The sequence below is a fragment of the Zymoseptoria tritici genome, chromosome 9 (genome assembly GCF_000219625.1).
Source record: "Zymoseptoria tritici IPO323 chromosome 9, whole genome shotgun sequence".
Lineage (NCBI taxonomy): Eukaryota > Fungi > Ascomycota > Dothideomycetes > Mycosphaerellales > Mycosphaerellaceae > Zymoseptoria > Zymoseptoria tritici.
In genome coordinates, this window is record NC_018210.1 from 661240 (window position 1) to 685968 (window position 24729).

Here is a 24729-nt window from a genome sequence, read left to right on the forward strand (position 1 = left end):
CTCTCTCTCTCTCGTCTTGACTGTAATTCACATCTCGTCCCGTCGCATCGCATCGTGTCAAAAATCATCCATGCCTTTCAAAACCCATCACCATCACAAAAAGTAATCCCGAACCGGATCCCCACCACCCTGAGCCTGCTGCTGCGCCTGCTGCTCCACCCTCATAACCTCATTCTCCGGCGCCGCATCAAACACATTCCACTTCCTCTCCCCTCCCGGCCCGACCTCCAAGACACTCGCTAAATTCCCACACCGATAACAGTAATTGGGAGCACTCCAGACTGTACTCAGTCGGTCTTCAAACATGACCATGTATCCCTCATTACAGAGTTGATGCGCGCGGAGGATGTGCGTCATGCTATTCACCGCCAGGAATTTCTTCACCACTTGTGCTCCGAATGTGTACCCCGCTCCTCTAGGCGAAAGAGAGAATTCATCCCTCTCAGCGTCCGGATCCGACCATACCAAATCCGCCATCGGTCCTTCGTGGGGAATCTCCCGGAAGCGGTCGATGATTTTGATCTGGTCGATACTGTGAATCGAGGGAGACAAGCCGCCGTGTACGCAGAAGATTTTGTCATCGATGACGCAGGAGAGGGAGAGGTAGTCGAACATGTCGGTGAAGTGGTGCCAGACGGCGGGATTGCCGTATTTGCGGGAACATTCGGTGTAGAAGCCGTAGGATTGCGTGACGCCGCGGGACTCGTGGTTGCCGCGGAGGAGGTGCACCCGGGAAGGGTAGCGGAGTTTGAGGCAGATGAGGAGGGAGATGGTTTCGATTGAGAAGAGGCCGCGGTCGACGTAGTCTCCTGTTGAGGGGAGGGGATTAGTGGGTGGAATTGTGGTATTGATCGCGTGACCTCGACATACCCAAGAAGAGATAGTTTGTGTCCGGACAGTATCCACCGATTTTGAAGATCTCAATCATGTCGAAGAATTGGCCGTGGATGTCGCCGACGACGGTCACGGGGGCTTGGATGTGGACGACATTGCTCTCCTTCATCAACAGCTCTTTTGCTTTGGCGCAGACGGCTTCGATGACCGAGTCGGCGAGGAGTTCTTTGCGGTAGAGGCGGTCGATGCATTCGTCGAGATCTACGCTGGCTGATGTTGAGGTCAGTCATGGGTGAGATGTCAGTGTGAGGAGAGATCTCATGCTCACCCGGCAGACCAGGCATTTCTGTGGGAAGGCTCTCGCTCTCGAGCTGTGGTGGCCGTAGCTATGACCGGTCTTTGGTTCAGGTGCGGAAGCAAGTCCGGGCCGGTGCTGGCGAAACGAGCGGGATGCAGTCGGCTGTCACCATCATTGGGACATCAAGACTGAGATCGCTGGGGGAGGTGAGAGTCGTAGTAGAAGAGCAGGCGATCCGGCGACACAACGACAAAACCACGGCGGGAAGATGTCGTTCATTGCCTGTTGCTTCTGATGCGGCGAAGTCGGGAGTGCCGTGCTGGGTATCTCTCAGTCTGGATGAATATCTGATCCTGCCGTTTCCACCACCCAATTTCATTTCTCTCGACCAACGACGACAATTAATCTCCGACAACCAGGCACGACGACCTCTTCTTCCTCTCAACAACAACATCGGATGCCCACCATGCCACCGCTCGCCTGCCTGGATCGCTAACCGGAGACTGACTTTGAGAGATTGTCCATACTAATTGTGACTTCCAGTTGCTCGACGACGTGTTTGGCCGTACAACGTCTCCCTGCGAATCTTGGGACGGAAGAAAATCTACGATTCAACGCTCCGAATGAGCATCGTCTGAGAACACATCTCACTACTCTTCTCTACCTCGTCAGAACACCACCAAAAGGACGGGATTTCAGCAGATTGTCTCCTTGCAACTCTCGAAAACAATTCCAATTCTTCTCCCGATCAGCAGCACTCCTTAAATCAAACAAGACCGACCTCTCTCTTCTCCACGGTCAATCTTTCCCATCTCGACACATCTCTTCCCTCATCAGCACACATCTGAGAAAGATAGACTGTCTGCAACCTTTTCGTCATGTACCCAAATCAGGGTGGCTACCAGCCGCATCAACCTCCACCATCATACGGGCAGCCGTCACAATACAGCGGGTATGTTGGCAGATGTGGCAAACTTGTCTCAACACGAACGACTAACATCATGCCTAGACCGCCACCAGCGAAAAAGCCAAGAGGTAACCCTGTCATCACTCGCTATCCTCCACCCCCTGGCTACAGAGGACCGGCACAACCGCATCCTCAATTTCAGCCTCCACCTCAAACTGCCTGGCAGCAACCACCGCCACCGCAAGGCTTTGCGTACGGCGGCTATCCAGGATATCAGCAGCCACAATTCCAGCAGCCGCCTGCGCAGTATCCGGGCTATCCGTATCAGCAACCTCAACACCCTCTGCCAGCTTATCCTCCGCCACAAGCGTACCAAGCTCCTCAATGGCAAGCGCCGCCACAAATCTCTCCCAATGCTCAAGCCGGCGCATTCCAGCCTCCACAAGCTCGCAACCCACGTCGGACAGCCTCTCAATCTCAACACAGGAATGCCTCCGGAAGTCTACTCGATGGCAATGGCGAAGTCATGCCACCACTTGATGACAGCCTCGGAAGCGAGGAGAGCTTCGAGGAAGACTTCGACGGAGAATGCTACTTTGCGAGGTATCCTGAGGAGATCAATCCGGATCTGAGTCTGGGTATCATCGAGTGGAAGGCGCCGTTGCCTACCAGGCGTGCTCTGCCGTCCACATTCGATGAAGCAGAATTAGAAGCTTTGGCACCTCGCAAGCCGCCGCCGGTGGATGAACAGTCCGTATCGGATTACTTCACCATCGCACGACGAGAAGAGGCATTTCTCAGCGTGCGTCAGACCGATGGCTGGCACGAGATCAAAGACAGCCTTATCTTCAGAGAATTTCCAGCGGTCTGCAGAAACCTCATCACTTTGCAGGAACTGATCGCACAATACCGCAACCGTTTCGATGCAGCCTGGGCATCAGAAGATGAGGACATGTCCCGGTCGCCCACGCCCGACCTCTCACGCGGACCCACTCCATCGCGCACCGTCTCCGGCCATAGCATGGAAGTGGACCACGAGCATGCCACGGCTGTGCCCAGTAAGGAGATGGCCGAAGCTCCGAGCCAGGATCCACACGGCTACCTCGATGGTCTGGAGCAGGCTTTGCACAACAACAGCCGCCGTAATGCGCACCAGAACCAACACAACAATCCTCGCCCGAACAACAAACGCTCTCACTCCCGCGCCAGCTCGGTCGCCAACCACGGACGCAACGGCTCGATCTCTCATTTCCGCGCCAACTCCGTCTTCTCCAACCATTCTCGCGCCGGATCGGTCAACCATCACTCTCGCGCCAGCTCCGTCTCACACTCCCGCGCCCTGCCTAAAGTCCGCGACCAAGCTCAAGAAGACATCCTTGCCTCGCTCGGCGTCGAAGGCTCGCCCAGTCAAGTCTACGAGACTCCCGGTCCAGCGTTCGGCCCACCGCCTACCACGGCGGAGAAGGAGAAGGAGAGGCATAGCCGTGCTAACTCAATCGGAAGTGGTCAAGTCGGAAGCGTCAAATCTGGGAGTGGTCATGCTCCGCCGTTTGCGATCCCGCCTCCACCGCCTGGTCGTCCACCCTTCCAGTCCCAATCGCAGTATTTCAACCAGCAACGCCGGGCTTCGCGAGATCCATGGGCTGGAAACGGACAATACGCATCTCACAATGGCAACCGCCCGACGTCCCGCCCGACTTCCGCTTCATCCCACCGTACAGCTGCGGGAAGTGACTTTGGCGACATCATGGAGGAGGAGAATGAGGCTACGCCGAAAGCGGCGGAGAAGAAAGTGGGTGTGATTGGACAGGGTAGGAAGAGGAGCTATTCGGATCTGAAGAAGGGTGGTGGGAGGGGTAGGAATGAGGATGGAGAGGAGACGCCGCGCGCGAGGAAGATGGGAAGAAAGGGCGGGAGATAGTGAATGAGCGGAGAGGGCAGTAAGTATCTCCTTTCCTCACTGAGGTGAGAATATGCCTCGAAAGTATGAATTAATGCATAATATCTCTCTACTTTTGACCCTCTCTCTTCTTCGAGCTGACCGACTGAGCAAATGAGGTCGAGATTGGTACTTCAAAACGACAGAGCGCGAAAGAGATCAACCTGCTGGAGAGGGAAAACCTCGTGTTCGCTGCAGAACCGAGGCACCGCGGACGCGATCGTGGTTGAGCAGCAACAGCAACAACAACAACAACAACAACAGCAACAACACAGCACCAGCACCAGCACCATCAGCAGCAGCATCAGCACCATGGTTAGCGAGAGGATTAAGTCTTCGATCCCAAACGCTACTACTGATGCCCAACACTAACCATTCGTTCCTAGTAGCACCAGGCAAATACACACTGTGTACGATCGATGGGTATACTTTACTGCCCGCACGCCTTCTGACCTCCGCGCGAGGGAAGAGGCCAGACGCGTTGTGGTCCTCATTCGCAGAAGTCAGACCCGTTGTGCTGCTTCATCCGCAGCTTCGACGGCCTACCGTTGTCGCGCCGAGAATTCCATCGACTTCTGCGCGTACTGGCGCCGCTGGGGAGTAGAGTTGCACGTGCAAATCTACCAGCACTAACCAAGGTCTGTCCCTGAAGGACGAAGAGATCATACGACGGTCGCATGTTGCGCTTCGGGGTGGCTTGGTGTAGCTGAGCCGCTTGTGGCGGATGTGTTCTTCCAAGAGGAGGCGATGCGGGAGAGGGTGGCTGATTTGGTTGGTGAAGGGTTTGTTCGCTGCTGAATGGAGTGAAGCCACGGTTGCATGTGGTGGGCCGGAGGAGGATACACTTACCTTGAGTGATAGGCGCGATCTAAAATCACCTCAGCAACCAAGACCACGGAGAGACCAGGACGAGGATCGCGGAGGAGATGCAGTCGAGGAAGAGGACGAGGACAAGACGGCGTCTTGCTCGCCTGGCTGGCCCACGAACTCTGGCTCTTACTTTCCATTGCGATCGGTACGGCTGGTGTCTTCTCTTGATGCTGCTGAGCAGCTGAGCTGTTCCGGGCGCATGCGTTCGTTTCGAAGCGGGAATGGCAGGAGAGGGATACTTGGTCGGATGAGAAGTGGCGTGTTCGCTGCAGAAGTGATCGTCCGCACTATTGCGAGCCACCACGCGGGGGGAGTCGACACTTGTATCAGGCGGTTGAAGGGATCTGAACTACTTCAGCGACGATGGTGACGACGACGGCGACGACGACGACAGCGACGACAGCGACGACGACGACAGCGACAGTAGCAGTGAGGGAAGAGAAGTTTGATCTTACGTCTCGGCTTATTGTTGGGAAGCTGAGTTGATCGAGCCAATGGTATTCCTTCCAGAATGGGCGGCGTGGAGGAGAGGGATGGAGGTGAAGTCGGATGGCATGTTCGCTGCAGAGCTGAAGGGACGCATGATACTTTGAATGAGGAATGATTACCTATAACTGCAGCAGTGGAAGACGTGTCTACCATGCAGACAACACGCACCGCCGCGCATTCATGGCGCCGTCCCTCCCTGGCTTCGAACGCTGCACCGAACAGATGTTTGTGAAGGACACTTCATTCTTCATGTGAATCATCGATTACCAGAAGGTTGGATCTCTCCGTTGGAACATGAAGCTACCAAGCTCTTTCAATCCATGATGTTTGCTTAAGATGTGGCAAAAGCACAGAAATGCCGTACGGTTCCATTCGCACCAGGGCCTCTGGTGGATGTACTTGTCACCATTTCAACTCAGACTTTTGGTCCAAACGAAGGAGCTCTGGCTGAACTTGCTCGATTCGACACCTCAGCTCGACGTCGTCGCTTGCGACGTGATCAGTGAATTGGATCGCAAGCCTCGGCTTCAAGTCCCAGTACTGACGACGCAGAGCTGTTCTTCCTGAAGTGCGGCGATGAGCGATGAACCACAGTCCTGGATACTATGCCGAGCAGTCCATACGCTGACCTGCTGCTGAGATGTTGTCAAGGTGAACTGTTCGCACTCGCTCCGGAAGGCGAGGAAAATCTGCTGGGCATGGCGAGAAACACTGAAGTTGGTATGTATGCCTCGTTCGAGACGGCCTGCGATGCGAGCAACGAAGACGTGGGCGGGGCGTTTGAGTCGCGATGAAACTGACATCGCAACTTCCGACTCTCCTTTCACTTTGATCTAACAACTCTCTGATCTGCACTGTGCCTCCATGCATCTACGGTCGAGGCCATGGGATCAAAGTCTCGATATGGGTAGGAGGTCAGCGAGATTGGTCTATCGGGCTTGTTCGCACCCAGGGGTAAGGACTCAAAAATCCGCGCGGTGGAGACCGCAATTCACCTGTATGCACATCGGCGAGGGACGCATCTGTGACCTGTCCACTCCGCCCTCCAAGCACGATCGTCTCGGCATCGCCGCCGCACCAACGCCGCTGCGCTCCGCTTCTCGCTAACTTTGGCTGGCAGCTTCTTCTTTTGAGATAACCTCCGTCTGCAACATGGGGTGAAGCACGTCGACGATACCGCGAGGTGATCGCGGGATACAGTGCGCGTCAAAACTGTCGATTAACGGGGACTTGGGTTCAACAAGGGGTGCCAGCCAACACACGCATCGTGCGCTCCGGACACCTCTCACCTCTGGATACACAGCTGTGCCATTGGAAGGCCGCGAGTACGGCAAACGGGTACGCTTCGTCAAGATACTGGGCTTCTGCGCCATAGATTGCAAGACAAGTGCTCAAAGAGAAAAACGTCGAAGAGTAGAGCGCACAATGCATGTTCGCACTGGAACCGTGAGGTGAGGCATGCTTGCGCGATTGCGGGAAGAAGGTGAAGTAGGACCCATCTCTCACTCAACAATGTCCATCGGGCAAGCGATTGCATGACCCTCAGCGCAGGAGTAGAGAAGCATTGGGACAATCGGATCCCGGTGCTGAGCGTCAGGCTATGGCCATTCCGTGCTGGACTGCCTCGGTGCAGCAGGTCATCGCACCTTTCGCCGTATGATCGAGGCCATCAGACAGGGAGAGCTGTTTGCCGTTCGCACCCGTTTGCACATGGGAAGATGTATGCTCAAGATGCAGGCGACCGTGCTCGTGTGGGAGGCAGATGCGATCAAAGCCAAGCTGTCCAACGACAAGGCGTCCGGCCTCACGTTGCGGTCCTGATCATGGACACCTGCGACGACGTCGTAAACGTCCCCGACAAGTGGCTTAAACCATCTCTGACGAAGAGACAAGCTTTGCGATTTTGCAAGCAGCTCGTCGAATGCCTCCTTGATGCCCAGACCTCGTTCGAGCAGTAGGCCGGTGCGCTCCCTTTAACCATCATACTTGGAGCACTGGTGCGTTCGTGCTATGTTCGGTATATATCGTCGCTCCTTGATACTGAATACGGTAACAAAAAGGTGTAGTCGTGGTGTGATCCCAGGGAGGTTGCTACGGTGGCGTCAGTAGCGAGTTCCGTATTCTAGACCATTGAGCTCCCTCTCCAGCGCCACTTCTGCAGCTGCATCGGCTATATCATGCACCTCAGTGCTCGTGAGGATGCCATCTCAGCCGTCGGCTGTCAGCCTCGCGCAGAGCGTACGTGTGCAGCAGCCTCGTAGTCCGTCAGGCTAGGTATCTTGTTTCCTTCGTTCCGCAATGTCCTTTATGAAGCTGATATAGGACTTCCCAACATCCACCAATCGTCCAACCGCACGAGTTGACCATCTCCGTCGTGCTGCGAGCCATAGTACGCGCGAGGATCGCTTCCGGCTCCAAGAACGATGGCAAACCTCAGCCCGCCTCCTGCGACTCGCGACGACTTCGAGACCGCAATCATTTGCGCACTGCCAGAGGAACGCGACACCGTGGAGGCATTGATGACAAGGGACTTCAAGAGTGAGGGAAAGATCTACGGCAAGTTGGAGAACGATGACAACACCTACACACTCGGCGTGCTGGGGAACAAGCCCGTGGTTCTGGTCGCGCCTCGCGACATGGGAACTACGAACACACGAGATCTCGCGCGAGGTCTGAAAATCAGCTTCAGTAAGGTAACTTGGGCTTTCGTGGTCGGTATCGCGGGCGGTGCACCTTTCGTTCCGGACGGCCCGGGTTGGAAAAAGTCGGGAATTCAGCTTGGAGATGTCGTGGTCAGCACGCAGGTGATTGAGTATGACTTCGGACGGGAGTTTGAGAATGGCTTCAAGAGGAAGACTGAAGTGGAGAGTGTCCTTTCGCGCGCTCCTCAGAAGGTGGCCAATTTCATCAATCAGTTCAAGCTTGGAAGAAGCGCAGCATTCCGTCGCATCCTGGCAAAGACGAATGCTGACCTCACTGTAAGTGCACCCGAAAGAGCTCAGACTCCCATACCAAGCGAGAAGAACTTGCTGACCCTTTGAAACTAGAGTCACAGTAACCTTCAGACAGGCAAGGGCGAGGATCACGAGCATCCTGGTGCAAACGCGGATCACGTATACGGCCTCGGGTATCGCCACAAGCACCAAGACCCTGAGGCCTGTACGAAATGCAGCCAATGCACGGAGTGGTATCATGAGGTATGCGCGACAGCTCTCACGGCCGATTGCCTGACTCTCGGCTGCAAGCCGCATCACAGCAACAACGACATCAAGGAGGCCCAAATTCACTTCGGGAGATATGCCTCAGGCAACGCTGTGATGAAGAGTGGACATCGAAGAGATTTGTTGATCCGGGACGAAGGAGTCATCGCGTTCGAGATGGAAGGTGCTGGCGCATGGGAAGTGTTCGGCACTATCGTGGTCAAGGGTATTGTCGACTACGCGGACAGTCACAAGAACAAGAAGTGGCGTGGGTACCCGGCAGCACGGGCAGCGCTGTGTGCTGCGGCGATGATTGAAGAGATTGAGCTTCCGGAGAAGCCACGCCCAGGTCAGCGACTCGCTACTTTATTTCTACGACTTGACAACTTGACGGTCCATTTTTCCCCTGCCTATCTTGCTCCGTGCAGTGGCTGGTGACTTCCCTGCTCATTACGGTTATTCAACTGTACCTGTCTGTCGTGGGTGGTACATGTTGTGATTGGACTTAAGCTAAGTGGAAGAGGACCTCTAATTAGCAGGTATATATTGTTATGCAGAGAGAATCTTAAGTGTGAGATTCTTACTTTAGCTATCTGTGTGTAGGAATGCCTTAGCACTAGTTACGTGCACTTTACTAATAGTTAGTCTAATAATCTACAATACTCCCCTATTAGCAGCTGCATTATTACGAGCTGTCTGTTACCTAAATATAGCAGGTATTTACCTACTACGTAGCTAATGCTCAGCTTTAGCTTGTTAAAAAGTATCTTCTTCTAGCTTTTTTTTATTCCTCTACTTTATAATCTATACCTCTTATCTATTTAGCTAATTTATTAGCTAATCTATTATCTATCCCTTATAGCTATTAACAATATAATTTATATTACTAGCTATAGCTTCTAGAAGAAGAGCAGCTTTCTCTGTCCCTAGGAAAACCTTCTAGCAAGTTATCGATAAAGTAAGAGCTGTTAGTAGTAGAGATCTCCTATAGATCTACAAAGATAGTTCTGTAGTATATTAGACTATATATTAATTTATTAGAGGAGAGATAAATAGATACTATAATAGAGTAAATGTTAGGGCTTTTAGTTCCTTCTCTTTTATAGCTTGCTTTAATAGGTTTATAGCTAAGCTTAATAAAGATCTCCTTACTACAGACTTTATTAATATAGTAATAGAGGAGCTATATAACCTAAGGGAGTAGGCCTTCCTAGTAGAAAACTACCCTAGTCTAACAACTCCTAATCCTTAGGGTTTTGTATTATACTATAACTAGACTCCTCTTAGCTAAATATTAAGCTCTAATAAGGCAGAGATAAAGTAGTAGTTAGTAGCATAGCATCCTATATATATTCTCCTTAAAATCCCTTCTTCCCTAATAGAAACTAATATTCTCTTAGGCTTTAAGTTAAGATTCTAGGGGAATTAGCTTAGTCTTTTAGTAGTAATTTTAGGGGGGCAGGCTGCAGGTTCTAGGACATGCTCTAATGCTTTTAGGTTTTTATAGAAAAGTTTTCCTTTAGCTAGGTGTTTTTCTTATAGTTTCTTAGATACTTTTATAAAGGTGTATAGTTGCCTCCTTTCCTTTATACAGATAAGAATAAAATAAGTGTTCTAAGTATTATGCTTCTTAGTTTTGTAACAAATAAAATAGTATAATTCTAGGGAGGGAATCCTTCTTAGGTAGGAATGCAGGTATTAAGGCATAAATTTAAGAGCGATTTCCCTCTTCTTATTAAGGGCTAGTTAGTCTAGTAGTATAATTTCTAACTACAAATTAGAAGGTTACAGGTTTAATTCCTATATTAGCCTCTCTTATGTGTCTATATTAGCTGCCTAATACGGACATATAAGTATCTTTTTGCTAGATTTATAGATCTATATATTAGAGGATAGTGTTTAGGGATTTTAGTTTTGTTAGACAGTCTACAAGCTGTATATCTGTCCTTACAAACTCTACCTTAATACTCCCCTTATTATGTTGCTCTCTGCAGTAATAGTTCCTAAGAGAGACATATCTTAATCTTTTAGAGTTAGCATAGTTTTCTATAAGGCTAATAGCTAATTAATTGTCTACTTTAATAAGGATAGTAGAAATGCTTTTAGCCTAGGTAAAGGGCTAGAGCTTATTAATAAGATTCCTTACCTAATTTACTTCTCTTATTGCCTTAGTAAGGGAGAGGTACTCTGCCTTAGTACTAGATAGTACTACTTCTTTCTACAGTTAAGATCTTTAGATAACTAGGCCTCCTACAATTTTAAAGAGCATTCCTAAGGTAGACCTAGATATACTAGGATTACTAGCAAAGTTAGAGTCTAAGAATGCTTTAATCTAAATTTGCTCCTTAGTTTTCCTATATATAAGGTACTTATTAATTATGCCTGCAACATATCTCTAGATGTGTTTAGCTACCTAAATATACAAAGGTCCTAGGTTCTAAAGGAACCTTGCATAGTAGTTAACAGCAAAACTAATATCTAGTCTAGTATAGTTTAACAGATGTTGCAGTTCCCTAATAATCTTATTAAAGAGATTATAGTCCTCCTTTGTTCCCTTATCCTAGAGGGGTTTAAGGAGGGTGTTAAGAGGGTACTTAACACTCTTTGCATTACTAAGACTATATCCTTAAAGTTTGTCTCTAGAATAGTGTTCCTAAGAGATAGATATAGAGCTATCTTTCCCTTCCTTTAGGTAAAGTCTAAGAAAGATATTAGTATTAATAACCTTAATTATGTACTTCTGCTCTAATCCCTTAATTAGCTTGTTAATCTTATAGTCTAACTGTCTAAAGATCTAGAAGTTATCTATATAAAGGAGAACAAGGATGCCTTTCCCTTAAAAGAGGCAAGTATTACTAACAGTTCTTATTAGACTAAGCTTTTAGAGAGTATCTATAGTATCGTAGTGCTAGAGAGCAGCTGCCTACTTAAGCCTATACAGTCTTTTCTTAATATATATAATATACTTGTAGGCATCTTTCTTAAAGAGATAAGCTCCCTCTAGTAGCTTAATAAAGATCTGCTTATTTAGGTTTAGATTTAGGAATGCAGTCTTAATATTAACTTATCTCCTCTTCTAGCTAAAGTTAACTAAAAGGGACAGAAGTATTCTCCCTATTACAGCTCTTAGGGTAGGAGCAAAGGTATTAATATAGTTAAGTCCTTTCCTTTATGTAAATCCCCTAGCTATCTATCTAGCCTTATACTTCTCTATAGTTCTATCTAGGAGCACCTTAATCTTAAAGACCTATTTCCCTATAAGAGGGACTCTCCCCTTAGGGAGGGTGCTAATAAGTTTCTATTTAAGGCATTCTATAGACTTAAGTAACTTAGCTTCCTTAATAATAGCTTTCTCTTATTCCTTGTAGTTAGATCTAGAGAGAGCTTCCTTAACTGTCTTAGGATTAGACAGATTAGGATTTGTTGCTTTAAGTCCTATCTTCTAGATCTTGCTGTAGTCTTTTCTTATAACTAATCTTCTACTTCTTAAGAATCTAAATGTGCCTAAGCTTTTAGGACTTGCTTTATTACCTAATTTCTTAGGTCTCTTAGGGCTTCTCCCTACTTTCCTCTTTCCTATAATATAAATATCTAGGAAGGGAGTTATAGTATAATCTTAGAGGTCTTCCCTTTTAAGGTAATTCTCTGCTAATACTTAATATTATAGCTATGTTAATAAGGCATTAGCCTGCTCCTAGAATCCCTTAGGACTTCCTTAGAATCCCTTAGGACTTCCTGTTTCCTTAGAAATATGCTCTCCCTAAGCTAGCTAGGAGGCTTCTTTATACTTAGTAGCCTCTAGCTAATTAGGCTTAGACTACTTGTGTTAGTTATCCTAGGACTATATGTCCTAATCTAATATTTGCTCCCCCTAAGATATTAAAAGGGAGGCTTAGTTTCTCTCTCTCTACATAGTATTAAACATATTCTCTACTTCTTAAAGATAAGAAGTAGTAAGAGGTTAGGCATCTTGCCCTTAGGCATCCTAGCCCTAATCTTAATTCTTAGTGTAGATAGTATAGACTTCCTATTCTGTAGTAATAGGTTGCATTAGTCGCAGGAAACTCTCCCCCTAGAAGTCTAGGGCAGCAGGTATTATATTATATACCTTATCCTTATTATGTATTATATAAGGAGAGGTTATAATCTTGTGCTAAAACCTAGCAAGGGCAGATAGTTTAAACTTCTAAACTATATAGTTAGTTAAAGTGTTCTCCTAGAATCCTAGATTCTAGTATTTCTCTACTCTAGGATAGAACTTCTATAAATTAGGTCTCCCCTAATTATGCAGATATGCTCTGTATCTAAATCTCCTAACCTTTGTTAAATTAATATATAGAGTTCTAGTATTAAGATCTTAATTAAATTCCTAAAGAGGAATCTTGTTAGTTAACAGGCATACTAGCCTATTAGTAAGGAAGATTGTATATATAACTACAAAACTCTAGAGAGGGAGAGGTAGGCTAGAGTTAATTATTATTACTCTTACCTTGTTAAGAATAACCTTATTAGATAATTCTGCAATTCTATTCTACTTAGGAGTATAGGGAGCTAAGAAATCCTATCTTAGTCCCTTATTCTTTACAAATGTAATTAGATTATTATTGTTAAATTCTCCTCCTCTATCTAAGAACTAGATCTTAACTATCTTTTTATACTAGTTAAATGTCTTAGTAGTCTATTTCTTAATAATTTATGCAGCTTATAATTTAAGCTTGCAGAAGATAGCCTATCTCCTTCTTAACTTTGCATTAGTAATTATAAGGATGTACTTGTATCTAAAGATGTCTAGTAGAAAGATTAGTCCTATAATGTTAATATAGACCTTATCTAATAAGGATTAAGGTATTAGTCTTAGAGTTCTTAATACTACTCTCTGTAACCTTGCAAGCTTGTATAGCTTATAGTGCTTAAGTGTAGATATATTAATCTGCTTAAGTCCTTAGACTTAAGCCTTTATTATACTAAGAATCTTGTTCCCTATATAGCCTAGTCTCTAGTGCTATCTTGTTATATTAGCCTTAGGCATAGCAAAGGCTAGATAGGACATGTTCCTATTAGTTATAGAAGCAACTTTAGTACTCCCTTTAGGGAGAGAGATAGTTACATTCTAGAGGATTAGAATATTATAAGTAGACTAAACCTTGCCTATCTTCTTGTTATTCCTTAGAATACATAAAGATAGCTTGTCTAAGTAGACCTTATACTTTAGCTAGAGAGTCTCTGCTAAGATAAGGTTGTAATTAGAGTTAGGGGAGTATAACACATCTTGCAAGGTAATGTTTAACTTATTCCCCTTATACTTTATTATAATCCTTATACTTCCTAAGTATATAACTGTACTTTATCTAATAGCTTAAGAGAACCTAATTAGGGTTTCTAGGGGTTTAAGGTCTAAGAACTAGGACTTGTTATTAAAGAAGTAGTATAATATACTAGAATCCTAGATAATAGTGTTACTCCTTTATATTCTAGCGGCAGCAATTGCTGCTCCTGCAAATAAGCTGTCTAAATTAGAGCCTAAGCCTATATTAAAAGAGGAGATAGGCTTAATTGCTATAGCACCCTTTCCTCCCTTCTTGTTATATCTCTTACTCTTGTCTTAGGACTTCTTCTTGTCCTTATTAGGTCCTCCTTTTCCTCTATATACCTAGGACTTTAGGGCCTTATTAGGGTGCTTCTTAAAGTAATCTATATTTATATAGATATAATAGGTATACTTAGTATACTAATTATTATCTACTACAGTACCTCTAAATCCTCCTGCTATCCTCTATGTCTATAGAGGAGGTTCCTTAATTAATAAGGTAATTAGCTCTTTAAGAGTTATATTCTTAATATAATAGGATTGTTTCTAGCTTCTTAGGTATTCTAGATAGTAGAGGCCCTAGATAAAGAATAGCCTAATCTACTTATTACTAAAGGTAAGCTTTAAGACTAGAATAGTCTTAGACCTAGAGTATTATTCTATTATAGAGATATACTTATAATGCTACTTCTAGAAGTCCTTATAGTACTTCTAAGTATTTATTCCTTAGATCTTAATATTACTAATTCTAAGAATCCTTAGGCTATTATAAATGTTTATAGTTATAATAGGCCTATAGGTAGCTGTAATAGTATTATATAGTTCCTTAGCTGTCTTCTCTATATCCCTAAAGTTAGGCCTTAGAGATTAATTAATCCTTTTGCTAATAATCCCGTATACAATTAGGTTATACTTATGCTAAACTTAAAGAGGAGTTAGTCTTAGTCTACTAGTTAGAATAGGTTCTGTTACTAGAGTATCCCCTCCTTCTTTTTAGGAAGGAGTTAGAGCCTAGGAGGATAAAGCAGTACTATTCTTAGTTAGTAAAGAGGGATATCTAACTTTAATTCCTAGCTTTAGTTAGGCAGGGCACTAGGGAATATTATAAAAGACATAGCCTAATACCTCCTTGTCTATAAGGGCTGCTTTAAGCATCCTTAACTAGTCTAAGAAGTTGCTTCCCTTTCTTAGGACTTTATTCTCCTTTGTAGTTTTAAACTTATTAGCCTATATTGTAGCTATTATTATAACTAGCTCTTTCTCGGCTCGCTAGTTAACTGTCTAAATAGTATATAGTAAGGTTCTAATAGCTGCGCTTAGAACAGACAATTCTTCCTTAAGTGTGCAGTAGTTACGCCGGGCTTATAACCTGTTATAATTAGACTTAAGCTAAGTAGAAGAGGACCTCTAATTAGCAGGTATATATTATTATGCAGAGAGAATCTTAAGTGTAAGATTCTTACTTTAGCTATCTGTGTGTAGGAATGCCTTGGCACTAGTCACGTGCACTTTACTAATAGTTAGTCTGATGATCCACAACAGTACATTAATGCTGATGACCAGCACTGCTTTCAATGGCTAGAAAATCATTACGTTGCTACTGACAGAATTTCGATCAATCAAGCTGAGTCTCCATCTGCCCAGCAAACATACTCCAGCGCGATACACCTCAGCAGCTTTGGCTGCCCCCCCGGCAGGCCAATCCACGCTACACTGGCTACACGGACGTCCTGGAACGACTGCAGAATTGCATGCTACCCCAGGACGATGGACGGGACTCTACCCAGGCTGTCTTTGTTCTTTCGGGCATGGGAGGCGTTGGCAAGAGTGAGACTGTGCTGCAATTTGTCAGCAAGAATGAAAAGGCACTCCGTCAAAAGTATGTATACATTACGCTTTACATGAATAACGGATGGCTTATGATTGAGCAGATTCTGGGCTGTGCTCTGGGTGGACAATAGCAGTGATATCTCCACTCGAGCCGATTTTAAAAGAATCGGCAATCTATGCGGCTGGCCCTTGGACGACACAGACGCGCTCTACGGCGTAAAGGATCGGCTCGCCAGCTTGACGACATCGACACTTCTTATCTTGGACAACTGCGACGATACCGAGACGGATTATAGCCGTTACATACCAAACGGCACCCAGGTCAGTGTAATACTAACCACCAGATTGTCCGATGCCGGAAAGTACGCAACCGTCGGTTCGCAGGGACAAGGGAGAAAGCTGTTCCACAGGTTACGAGGTCTGGACGAGGAATCTGCTGTCAAGCTACTGCTGGATGCGTCAGAAGTCCAAGAGCCAGGTCAAGATGATCACGAGCAAGCGAAACAAATAGGCTTCGCCCTTGAGTTTCACCCTCTTGCGCTCACGATTGCGAGCTCGCTCATTCGGAGCCGTATGTATTCGCTGGAGGAGTACGCTAATGCTCTCGGAAGCCGGCTCACTCAGAAGGAGCTGCTGGATACAAAGTCCGAGCAAGCGAGATATCAAAAGCTGAGCGCTACGTTTGAGGTGTCCGCGGAATGCCTCCAGCGTATGGCTTCGACTGACCCATCGGCCAAAAGAGCGTTGGCCCTTCTGGATGTTCTCGGTTTTATGCATCATAAAGGCGTGGCTGAAGAGATCTTCGTGCAGGCGTGGACTTACGAGGAAGAGCTTCTTTCAAAGTGGATTGAAGACGACGGCGACGACGGCGACGTCCTTCTGTCCAGATACAATAACCGGGAATGGCATGACGATGACCCGTACGATCTTTCGCCCCGGCACATAGCTCACAGCCGATCAGTCTTCCCCTTGGCGCCACCCGGTGAACGAAGGCAGTCATTCCTCGATCTCATCTAGAACGCCTGTCACTCGTGACTATCAATGCAGCCAGCAACTCCATCTCACTCCATCATACAGTCCACGCCTGGGCGAGAGAGCGCAACTCGCGCCCCGGCGAAACTTGGATCGCTGCTGCGTCAATTTTGGCGCTATCTACGCAGGAGGACGTGGATTGGTCATTATTCGATGCCCGGCTTGCTCCGCACCTTGAGACAAGTTTCGCTGTGTTGCAAAATTTGGGCAGCCAGATCTCTAGCCAGCTGGATGTCTGCGCACTTTGCTACGTCTACGCATTGACGATGTACTGGGCGGACAGTGCACATACGGTGGGCGTCTCTGAGTATATTCTCGAGCTCAGTCTGAAGTGCAAGCTACCTCAAGCGAACATTCTGAGAGCACAGCGCCTTTTGGGAACGGCGTATGGTGTCGACAGACGGTTCCCTGAAGCAATTGAGATTCTAGAGCGTGCCGAGAGGTCACACAAGGAAGCATGTCCAGAATATCATGAGGTTGGAGCGAGCATCCGGCACGCGCGTGGTCAGGCCTATCATGATCAGGGTCAGATCTCGAAAGCACTCGATAAGCTAGAGTATACCGTCAAGGCCCAGACAAAGCTGCAAAATCTGGACCTGCTTGCTATTCAGCACGAACTCGGAAGAGCGTACCTCGCCAACGGACAAACCTCAGCTGCTATTGAGACTCTGAAGCACGTAGTCAAGTCCGAAGAGATGCTGCCTGAGAGCGATCCGGATCGGCTATCCTCTCAGCATGCACTCGGGAGCGCTTTGTACGAGAAAGGACAGATTCCCGAAGCCATTGAGATTGGAGAGCACGTGGTGAACGTGCGAAGAGAGAGCTTGCCGGAGGACGATCAGACTCGGCTGGCATCTGAACACTCCCTCGCCGTATATTACAGAGAGGACGGACAGACTTCGAGAGCTGTCGAAATGCTAGAACATGTGGTGAAAGTCCGAGACATGCTACCTGAGAGTCATCCGTGGCGGCTGGACTCTCGGCATGAACTTGCGAGGGCGTTCTTCAAGAATGGACAGATCTCGAGAGCTGTTGAAATGCTAGAACATGTGGTCAAGGTCCGAGAGATGCTTCCCGAGAGTCATTCAGATCGACTGCGCTCTCAGCATGAACTCGCGGTGGCTTATCTCGAAGACGGACAGATCTCGAAAGCTGTCGAGTTACTAGAACATGTGGTAAAACTCCGATCGATGCTACCCGAGAGTCATCTGGATCGGCTGAAGGCTCAGCACAGTCTCGCGGTGGCTCACCTCGACAACGGACAGATCTCGAAAGCTGTCGAGATGCTAGAACACGTCGTAAAACTCCGAGAGATGCTACCGGAGCTTCACCCAGATCAGCTCAATTCTCAGCGCGAACTTGCACTTGCATACCAGAGCAACGGACAGATCAACGCAGCCATGGCCGTCTGGTATATGGTGTACACAGTGCTCGAAGCAGCTGTACCCACGAATCATCTTGACCTCACCGCGGCCGAAGATCGCATGATTCGGACGGCACATATTCACGCCTCTACCGATGCAGAATCACATCACAGCGAGAAAATGGTCTGTCCTGGCATAGCATCGATGTTAGAGCGAGCGCGTGCTAGAATCATGTCAGCAGAAAGCACCTCGGGCCACGCTGGCAGCATGCCATCGAAAGACAGCCTCGTCGAGATGGCACTTAGGAAAGCATTGATGTTAGAGCAAGCACGCGCTGATTCCATGTCAGCAGAGGGGACCTCGGGGTACGCTAGCGGTATACTCTCCGAAGACAGCCTTGTCGAGGCATTGACGCGAGAACAAGTCTCTGCAGGAGCCGATTCTGATCCGGAGGCGCAGCGAGTCTCTTCTTCCTCCAATACCATCGGAGAGCAACCGTCTGCTAGATCGACCTCAGCAGAGCAACTCTTGGACCAAGCGCACGAGCAGCAGGAAGTCCAATCTTCCGAAATCTGGCTCGAAGATACTAATCGGCACGAGGAACTCGATACAGAGCCGGGTTATGCTGGCCCGGCCTCGACGACACGACAGACTTCTACCGGACTTGAGCTAGCGGAACAAAGCGACCAGAATCGTGCCCCCCAGACCATGAAGCTGTCGGAAGAGCGGCTCAGAGACTTGGAGCTGAGCAGCGAATTCATCCCTCGACAAATTTTTGCCAGCTCTGCCAAGGGAAAGGAGGCCGCGGGTCGCAGTCCTGCTTTGTGGAGAAGAATGAAAACAGCTTTGCGGCCGCGGCAACGTGGCTGAGGTTGATGAGCAGGATTGTGTTGAGACACGAGGAGCTTCTAGCGACGAATTTTCAAGACATTGTCGGCATACGTCCGCGCGGGCGTGTCAGCTTTGTTTCCGGGGTATCTCAGCATCCGGCGTCACAATGGGAGGATGCAAACGTTCGCGAGCGGTGACAACGAGCCATGGGGTGTGAGTCTGGTGACCAGGGCAACGAGTGGCATGGACAGTCAAACCGAAGACCGCTGGAAGCCAGAGGATCATGTATGCGTGTGGGGATGTAAGTCGAAGCTGTATTCAACTTGCTTCGACTTCATGCTCTCAAGCCACCAAACCCCTCCTCTCATCTCGCTCGTCCTCGCTATCTGTCTCAAACTCACTACCCGTCTCCTCATCGTCTTCTTCGCTCTCCGTCTCACCGCTGTCCTCATCGCTGCCTTCTTCCTCCTCGCTCTCATCCTCAGACTCGGTCTCCTCTTCACTATCATCCAACCACCTCTCCAAACTAACCACCTTCTTCGGCCCACCCTCTTGCCGCAACACATCATCCAACTTGCTCCCCGCAGCCACGGTCTCACTCCTCCTTCCATCGTTCCTGCCGCCGGCTTGGAATTCTTCTGCATCCCTGACTCCGACCGGCTCTTCTCCATCTTTCACCCAGTCTTCTATTGTCCAGTTGCCCTTCACTTGCTCCCCCACGACTAGCCCGGAGGTCCCCACCACGAAGCCGAGGTCTTTTCGACTTTGACCTGAAGATGGCATTTTCGGTATCGGTTTTGGTGCGAGAAGGAGTAGAGATGCGAGATCTGTGGATGTGGGGTTCGAGAGGAGCGCTTGGAGGAATCGGGTTCGCGAGCGCAGGGAGAAAGAAGGTGTGTAGCGGGAGAGGGTGAGGAGGTGAATGTAGAGGATTGTTATGGAGTGGGCTGTGTCGTCGTCGGGACGTGCACCGGAATCTTCGTCGCCAGGACTGTGATTCGAGTTGAGAGCTTCTCTCGCGGATCGCTTCTCGTTCTCGACGTTCAAGTGGTGGAGGTAGACTTTAGCGCCGAGAAGCACAATCTGCGCGCGGACTTCGTCTGTCTCGTCGGCATAACCCTTGACCAGAATTCGTAATACATCCGCTGCGATGCTTTTACCCGAGTCCAATCCAGCGTCATATTCGCCGATCAACCACACAATGCTCGCGCGGGCAGTGGGGGAGGTCAAAGTATCCAGATTCTTCGCTAGTCGAACAAGCGTCTTCTGGTGAGACTCCGGATCCCGCTGAATGAGATGGCGTATGACTTCGATCGCTTCGCCGACGAGATGTTGATCCGCCGAATGGATCTGTTTGAGCAGAAGCGTAAGACAACGGCGGGATGTGGCTGGCGAGGAAGCTTGTGCGCAGCGGCCAAGTGCACGAACGGAGGCACGGGTGAGTGACGGATTGTAACTGATGAGAGAGAAGTGTTCGAGTTCGGCGAGGAGCAGGGTCCGTTGAGATGCAGAGGTATGCGGGAAGATGAGGGTAAGGAGTTCCAGTTTGAGTGTTTGAATTCGAGGCGGCTCGCTGGTGCGGAGGAGGAAGTGTCGAGTATACGGGACGAATAGAGTCGGAGAGTGGAGGCATATCTGCAGAATGTCGTGGAGGGCAATTTGTTGGATATCGAGAGGTGATCGAAGAAGGGCGATGAGCGATCCAATGGCAGTAGGAAGGTATGATGTGGGCGAGAGGTAGAGGTACGCTCGAGTGACAGAGACGATGACGGCCGAGTTGCGGCTCGAGAGGAGCGGCGAAATGGATTTCAGGAATAGGTCGAGATCCGCATCGATGGAGTTCACTTCTTCGTAGTCGTCCACATTCTCTTCTTGCGGATCTAGGTCTTCGTAGAACTCTTTGGCTCGCTGTTCTTGGGTAGCAGCTCGTTTGACTCGCTTTGTCCGTTGCGGGAAGCATCGTCGGGAGTAGTTCGTGAGGAGCTTGATCAGAGAAAGCTGTCCCCACTCGTCCATATCGACAGCCATCTTGCACAGACTTCGATATACCGGATGGATCATATCCAATCGCTCCGGGCAGATTTCCATGAACGCTTGTACCGCAGCACCCGCCACATAGTATTGGTTGTCCGCAAGCAGAGTCGCGAGATATTCCTCCACCTGCGGTCTTGTCGTGGGGTCCAGCTTCACACACTTCACACACGCCAATGCCGCCGCTTTGCGAACCAAAGGTGACAGATCACTCGCGCCTTTCTTGATCGCCAGACTCACAATCTGCGAGATAACTGGCACACGTATCCCCGACATAGTCTTCAATGCCATCGCTCTTATCCGTGGATTGCTATCCGAAAGGGACTTCTGTATAGTGTTGATCGAGAGCAAGGCAGTATCGGGGTCTGCTTCGGCATGATAGATGAGATAGTTGTACACCAGCGGCCGAGTCGAAGGAAAGGGGGTTGACAAAGTCTTGAGAACAGCCGGAAAGAAGGTTAAGGTAGGTTGAGGAGGTGTGGCATATTGCATCTATGGGCTTGTATCAACTCTTGCATGTCCATATCCCACGATGTATGCCTGATCAAACATACTGCGACCACTCTTCGCAGCCCTTCCAGCGTATCTCTTTCATTCCTGCTGTCCAGCAGCTTCTTGATCTGCGCCGCCGGGAGAGGACGAATCGTTTTCCGTGGACCAGCATCGCGAGCGGCTTCGAGGGTAAGGTCGCGTGCTTTGGGTGCTGTCAGTTCCCATCGAATGCTCTCCATTGTTGTGTTGTTGTGTACTGACCCTGCTCAAGCAGCCCGCTGAGACGTGATATCGATTCCATCGTGGCACGACCAGGTAAGTGCGACCAGCACTCAAATACTCAATGTCCAGTGCGATGCCAGTTGCCTGCGGACCACATCCCCATGTCCATCAGATGCTCTAGTGGGGCATGCGATGAAGTCGCTCGCCAAGACTTGCCCCGTGCACCTTTCCTCAATCTCAAAAAACTTCCGAACTTTTCTTCCTCAGCTCCGCACCATCACCAACAACACCAACATGAAAGTCGAGACGCCATCTGCCGATGAGCATCGCAATGACTCGAGACGCACAGTGCAGACCACGTGAATGCAGTAATGGCTCCATCCACGCCCGTGGTGCTCCAAGTCGAGTCCGCACATGACTTTGTTCAGTACATCTTGGACAAGCATGCACCACCAACAACCCTGGTGGTCTGCTCGTCCAAGGCCGACTTTATCACCGCATTGCAGAGCACAGAACTTGAGAGCAGCGTATGGCAAGTCTCAACACTGCGCATGCTTTCGACCTCTCGAACGGTCAAGCTCGCATTCTGCCCGGACATCACACATCTACGTGCCTATCTCGCGTCGCGCTCTACTGACAACAGTACCTCAACCGACACCGGACTTCGACAAAGCAATGCGATGCCGATGCTGGCCCTCCTCGATCCCATTCAGCTCCACCGTCCGACCTCTGCCTTCTCAGCTCAAGGTCTGAACAGGTCCTTCGCCATTGCTGTCGAAGCTGCACGGCACTTGGGCGTCAAGCTCGTGATGGCGGAGACCGACGCTACTGCTTGGGACGAAGAGCTGTCCATGCTGAACGTCACCACCAAGCGACTCGGTGAGCTGTCTGTCGGACGGACCGTCAAGGTGCGGGTCGTTGCAGAGCGATGGTGCACTTTTGAGCGACTGCACGACATGAATGACGAATGAGCGTCCACACGACGACTGCCTCACACAAAGACACGCCAACGGCGATTGGGACAAATGGTGAGTTCTGCCCAAATTTCCTTTCCCTCTCTTCATATGACGAAACAAATGTATTACACAGACCTGTTCTGAACACTCGTGTGGAACATACTAAGCTCTAGATCTGATTGAAAACCACTCTTACCTTGCTCATCATGACCGCTGCATACCATTGGAGAAGTTTTGGGCTAACTTCTCGATCAAACAGATATTCGTCACGATCATCCAAATGCGAGGCTGGTGTGGGACAGAATCGCCATGCAATAGTGCGTCCAATAGTTCATTCAACGCAAAAGTTCTGAGAACCGAATGACTTCATTCAAAGCACATCATGATCAACGCCGTGCGGGTATTGTAGCGCCATTCGCAGTCTGCAAAATCAATTCGTTCCATTCCCCCATCATTCCATCCTCCTCATACAATGACCTGGTCCATCTCAGTGATATACAGCTTGATATGACTCTCCATCTTCATATACTCCTCCCTCGCAGCCTGCACCTCATGCTCAATCTGCTCTTTCAAGTCCGCCATCTGCACGCACGAAGAAGGTTAGCAAAGCTCCTTCAAGCAACCATGGTCCAATCTACGCAATAGTGCGAACCAGAAACACCAAAACCAACAGATGAGGGGGACTTTAGACTCGTCAAAACATACCTTCTTCTCCGTCTGCTCGATCCGCACCCTCCGCTTCTCCACCTCCTCGCCCTTCTCCCGCCTCTCGCTCGTCAATTCCCGATGCATCTTCCGCAATCCCTCCATCTTGGATTTCGCGTTCTTCGCGCGTTCTTCTGCGTCGTTCCGGAGTTTCTCCGTGCGGTCCGTCCATTGTTGTAATTGTTTCCTGAGCATCTTCTCTTGCCGTTCCACTTCTCTTACATTATTCGACTTTTCGGTGAGAGCTTCGCGGTTTCGTGCAGCTGATCGGGATTCGTCTTCTTCTTTTGCCAATTCGGTGGACAGATCGGTTAGGAGGCGGTTCAAGGATTGAATGTCTGTTTGGAGGAGGGAGAATGTGTCGCAAGAGGTCTGCAGCGCGCGGGAGCGTCGGTCGAGGACCTCGATCTGGTTGCGATCCGTGTTAAGGTTCGCGGAGAGGTCGCGGAGGGATTGCTCGAGGTTTGCGGGTGATTGTTCGGTATATGGCCGGAGCTTGTTGGCTTCTGTGCGGGTTTGCATAACTGTGGAGGTTTTGTCTTCGAGAAGGGATTTGAGGCGGGATTGGTCTGCTTTCACACGTTCGAGGCGTTCGGTGACGCGTTCTTGGGACTTCTTGAGCTCAAGGAGGCGAGTCTTGAGATCTGAGGCTTTGCGTTCTTTTTCGGCGAGTGCGGCTTCGACGTTCGCGCGGTTGTGTTGCATTTCTTGCAGATGATCTTCCTTCTCCTGATTCGCGTGGTAGAGCTGCTCGATTGCATTCTTCGTGCGCTCGCTTGAGTTGTAGTGTTCATCGATGACTGCCGTCTGTGACTCGCGAAACCGGATGAAGTTGATGATGTAGCTGAAGATTTTGACAAGACGAGGGTGTGTCGGTCGATATACGTCGGAAAAGGTAAAGTCTTTGATGCCGCATTCGAGGAGGAGTTTGCGCATTGTGATGAAGAAGCCCATAAGCTCGCGCGTATCGGCAGTGAAGATTCGTTCGTAATCATCGGCGCCGCACATGTCTTCTGCTGCTGCTCGCATAGCTGGTGCGACAATTTCGCGTGTGGTCATTGTGAGGAGTTCGGCGAACCATTCGAAGACTTTTTGGATTTGCTGAGGGTTCGGCTTGCGGAGGTCGTCGATGCTGAAGTTGATGCCGATGTCACTGATACAACCTGCAATCTCCTTGTCTGGCTGTGACATATGTTAGAAATGCGCGCGCATTGCTGTGTTGTATTGTCCGTACCAAGGTCATAAACGCATCTTCGTCGGGCTCTTTTCGCTGCTTTTGCTGGCTTGAAGGAGGCTGCTGGCTTCGAGCCATACTCATGCGAGGGTTATAGTCCATACTGGGCATTCTGGTCCGTCGAGTTATGCTTTTATCGTAGGAGGCTTTGTGCTGAGCTGTCTGAAGTGTCAATCTCGAAGTCGAA

At 48.8% G+C, this 24729-nt stretch overlaps 8 protein-coding genes across 8 annotated transcripts; 5 read left to right on the forward strand and 3 right to left on the reverse strand.

Annotated features, from left to right (window-relative positions):
* Window positions 1-93: 93 nt before the first annotated feature.
* Window positions 94-1178, reverse strand: MYCGRDRAFT_101169 (serine/threonine-protein phosphatase 4 catalytic subunit; the record flags this gene model as incomplete). Its single annotated transcript, XM_003849727.1, has 3 exons — window positions 94-809; window positions 871-1104; window positions 1163-1178. 3 exons carry the CDS (start codon window positions 1176-1178, stop codon window positions 94-96), a joined length of 966 nt encoding a protein of 321 aa, XP_003849775.1.
* A 622-nt stretch (window positions 1179-1800) lies between these two features.
* MYCGRDRAFT_110701 (uncharacterized protein) lies at window positions 1801-3960 on the forward strand (the record flags this gene model as incomplete). The annotated part of the gene is made up of 2 exons (XM_003849290.1): window positions 1801-2084; window positions 2142-3960. The coding sequence occupies 2 exons, from the start codon at window positions 2011-2013 to the stop codon at window positions 3958-3960; spliced, it is 1893 nt and encodes a 630-aa protein (XP_003849338.1).
* Window positions 3961-5942: 1982 nt separating this feature from the next.
* On the forward strand, window positions 5943-7158 carry MYCGRDRAFT_95625 (uncharacterized protein; the record flags this gene model as incomplete). Its single annotated transcript, XM_003849291.1, has 4 exons — window positions 5943-6057; window positions 6641-6788; window positions 6889-6991; window positions 7075-7158. The coding sequence occupies 4 exons, from the start codon at window positions 5943-5945 to the stop codon at window positions 7156-7158; spliced, it is 450 nt and encodes a 149-aa protein (XP_003849339.1).
* A 602-nt stretch (window positions 7159-7760) lies between these two features.
* Window positions 7761-8975, forward strand: MYCGRDRAFT_47515 (uncharacterized protein; the record flags this gene model as incomplete). Its single annotated transcript, XM_003849292.1, has 2 exons — window positions 7761-8315; window positions 8403-8975. The coding sequence occupies 2 exons, from the start codon at window positions 7761-7763 to the stop codon at window positions 8973-8975; spliced, it is 1128 nt and encodes a 375-aa protein (XP_003849340.1).
* A 6678-nt stretch (window positions 8976-15653) lies between these two features.
* Window positions 15654-18661, forward strand: MYCGRDRAFT_95627 (uncharacterized protein; the record flags this gene model as incomplete). Its single annotated transcript, XM_003849293.1, has 5 exons — window positions 15654-15724; window positions 15777-15996; window positions 16060-16595; window positions 16727-18436; window positions 18589-18661. The coding sequence occupies 5 exons, from the start codon at window positions 15654-15656 to the stop codon at window positions 18659-18661; spliced, it is 2610 nt and encodes an 869-aa protein (XP_003849341.1).
* A 583-nt stretch (window positions 18662-19244) lies between these two features.
* MYCGRDRAFT_48067 (uncharacterized protein) lies at window positions 19245-21726 on the reverse strand (the record flags this gene model as incomplete). Its single annotated transcript, XM_003849726.1, has 3 exons — window positions 19245-21425; window positions 21488-21627; window positions 21687-21726. 3 exons carry the CDS (start codon window positions 21724-21726, stop codon window positions 19245-19247), a joined length of 2361 nt encoding a protein of 786 aa, XP_003849774.1.
* A 301-nt stretch (window positions 21727-22027) lies between these two features.
* MYCGRDRAFT_18277 (uncharacterized protein) lies at window positions 22028-22591 on the forward strand (the record flags this gene model as incomplete). The annotated part of the gene is made up of 1 exon (XM_003849294.1): window positions 22028-22591. A coding segment is annotated over one exon (564 nt), but the record flags the coding sequence as incomplete, so codon positions are not given.
* Window positions 22592-23068: 477 nt separating this feature from the next.
* Nuf2 (Nuf2 like protein) lies at window positions 23069-24653 on the reverse strand (the record flags this gene model as incomplete). Its single annotated transcript, XM_003849725.1, has 3 exons — window positions 23069-23185; window positions 23309-24490; window positions 24543-24653. 3 exons carry the CDS (start codon window positions 24651-24653, stop codon window positions 23069-23071), a joined length of 1410 nt encoding a protein of 469 aa, XP_003849773.1.
* Window positions 24654-24729: the final 76 nt, after the last annotated feature.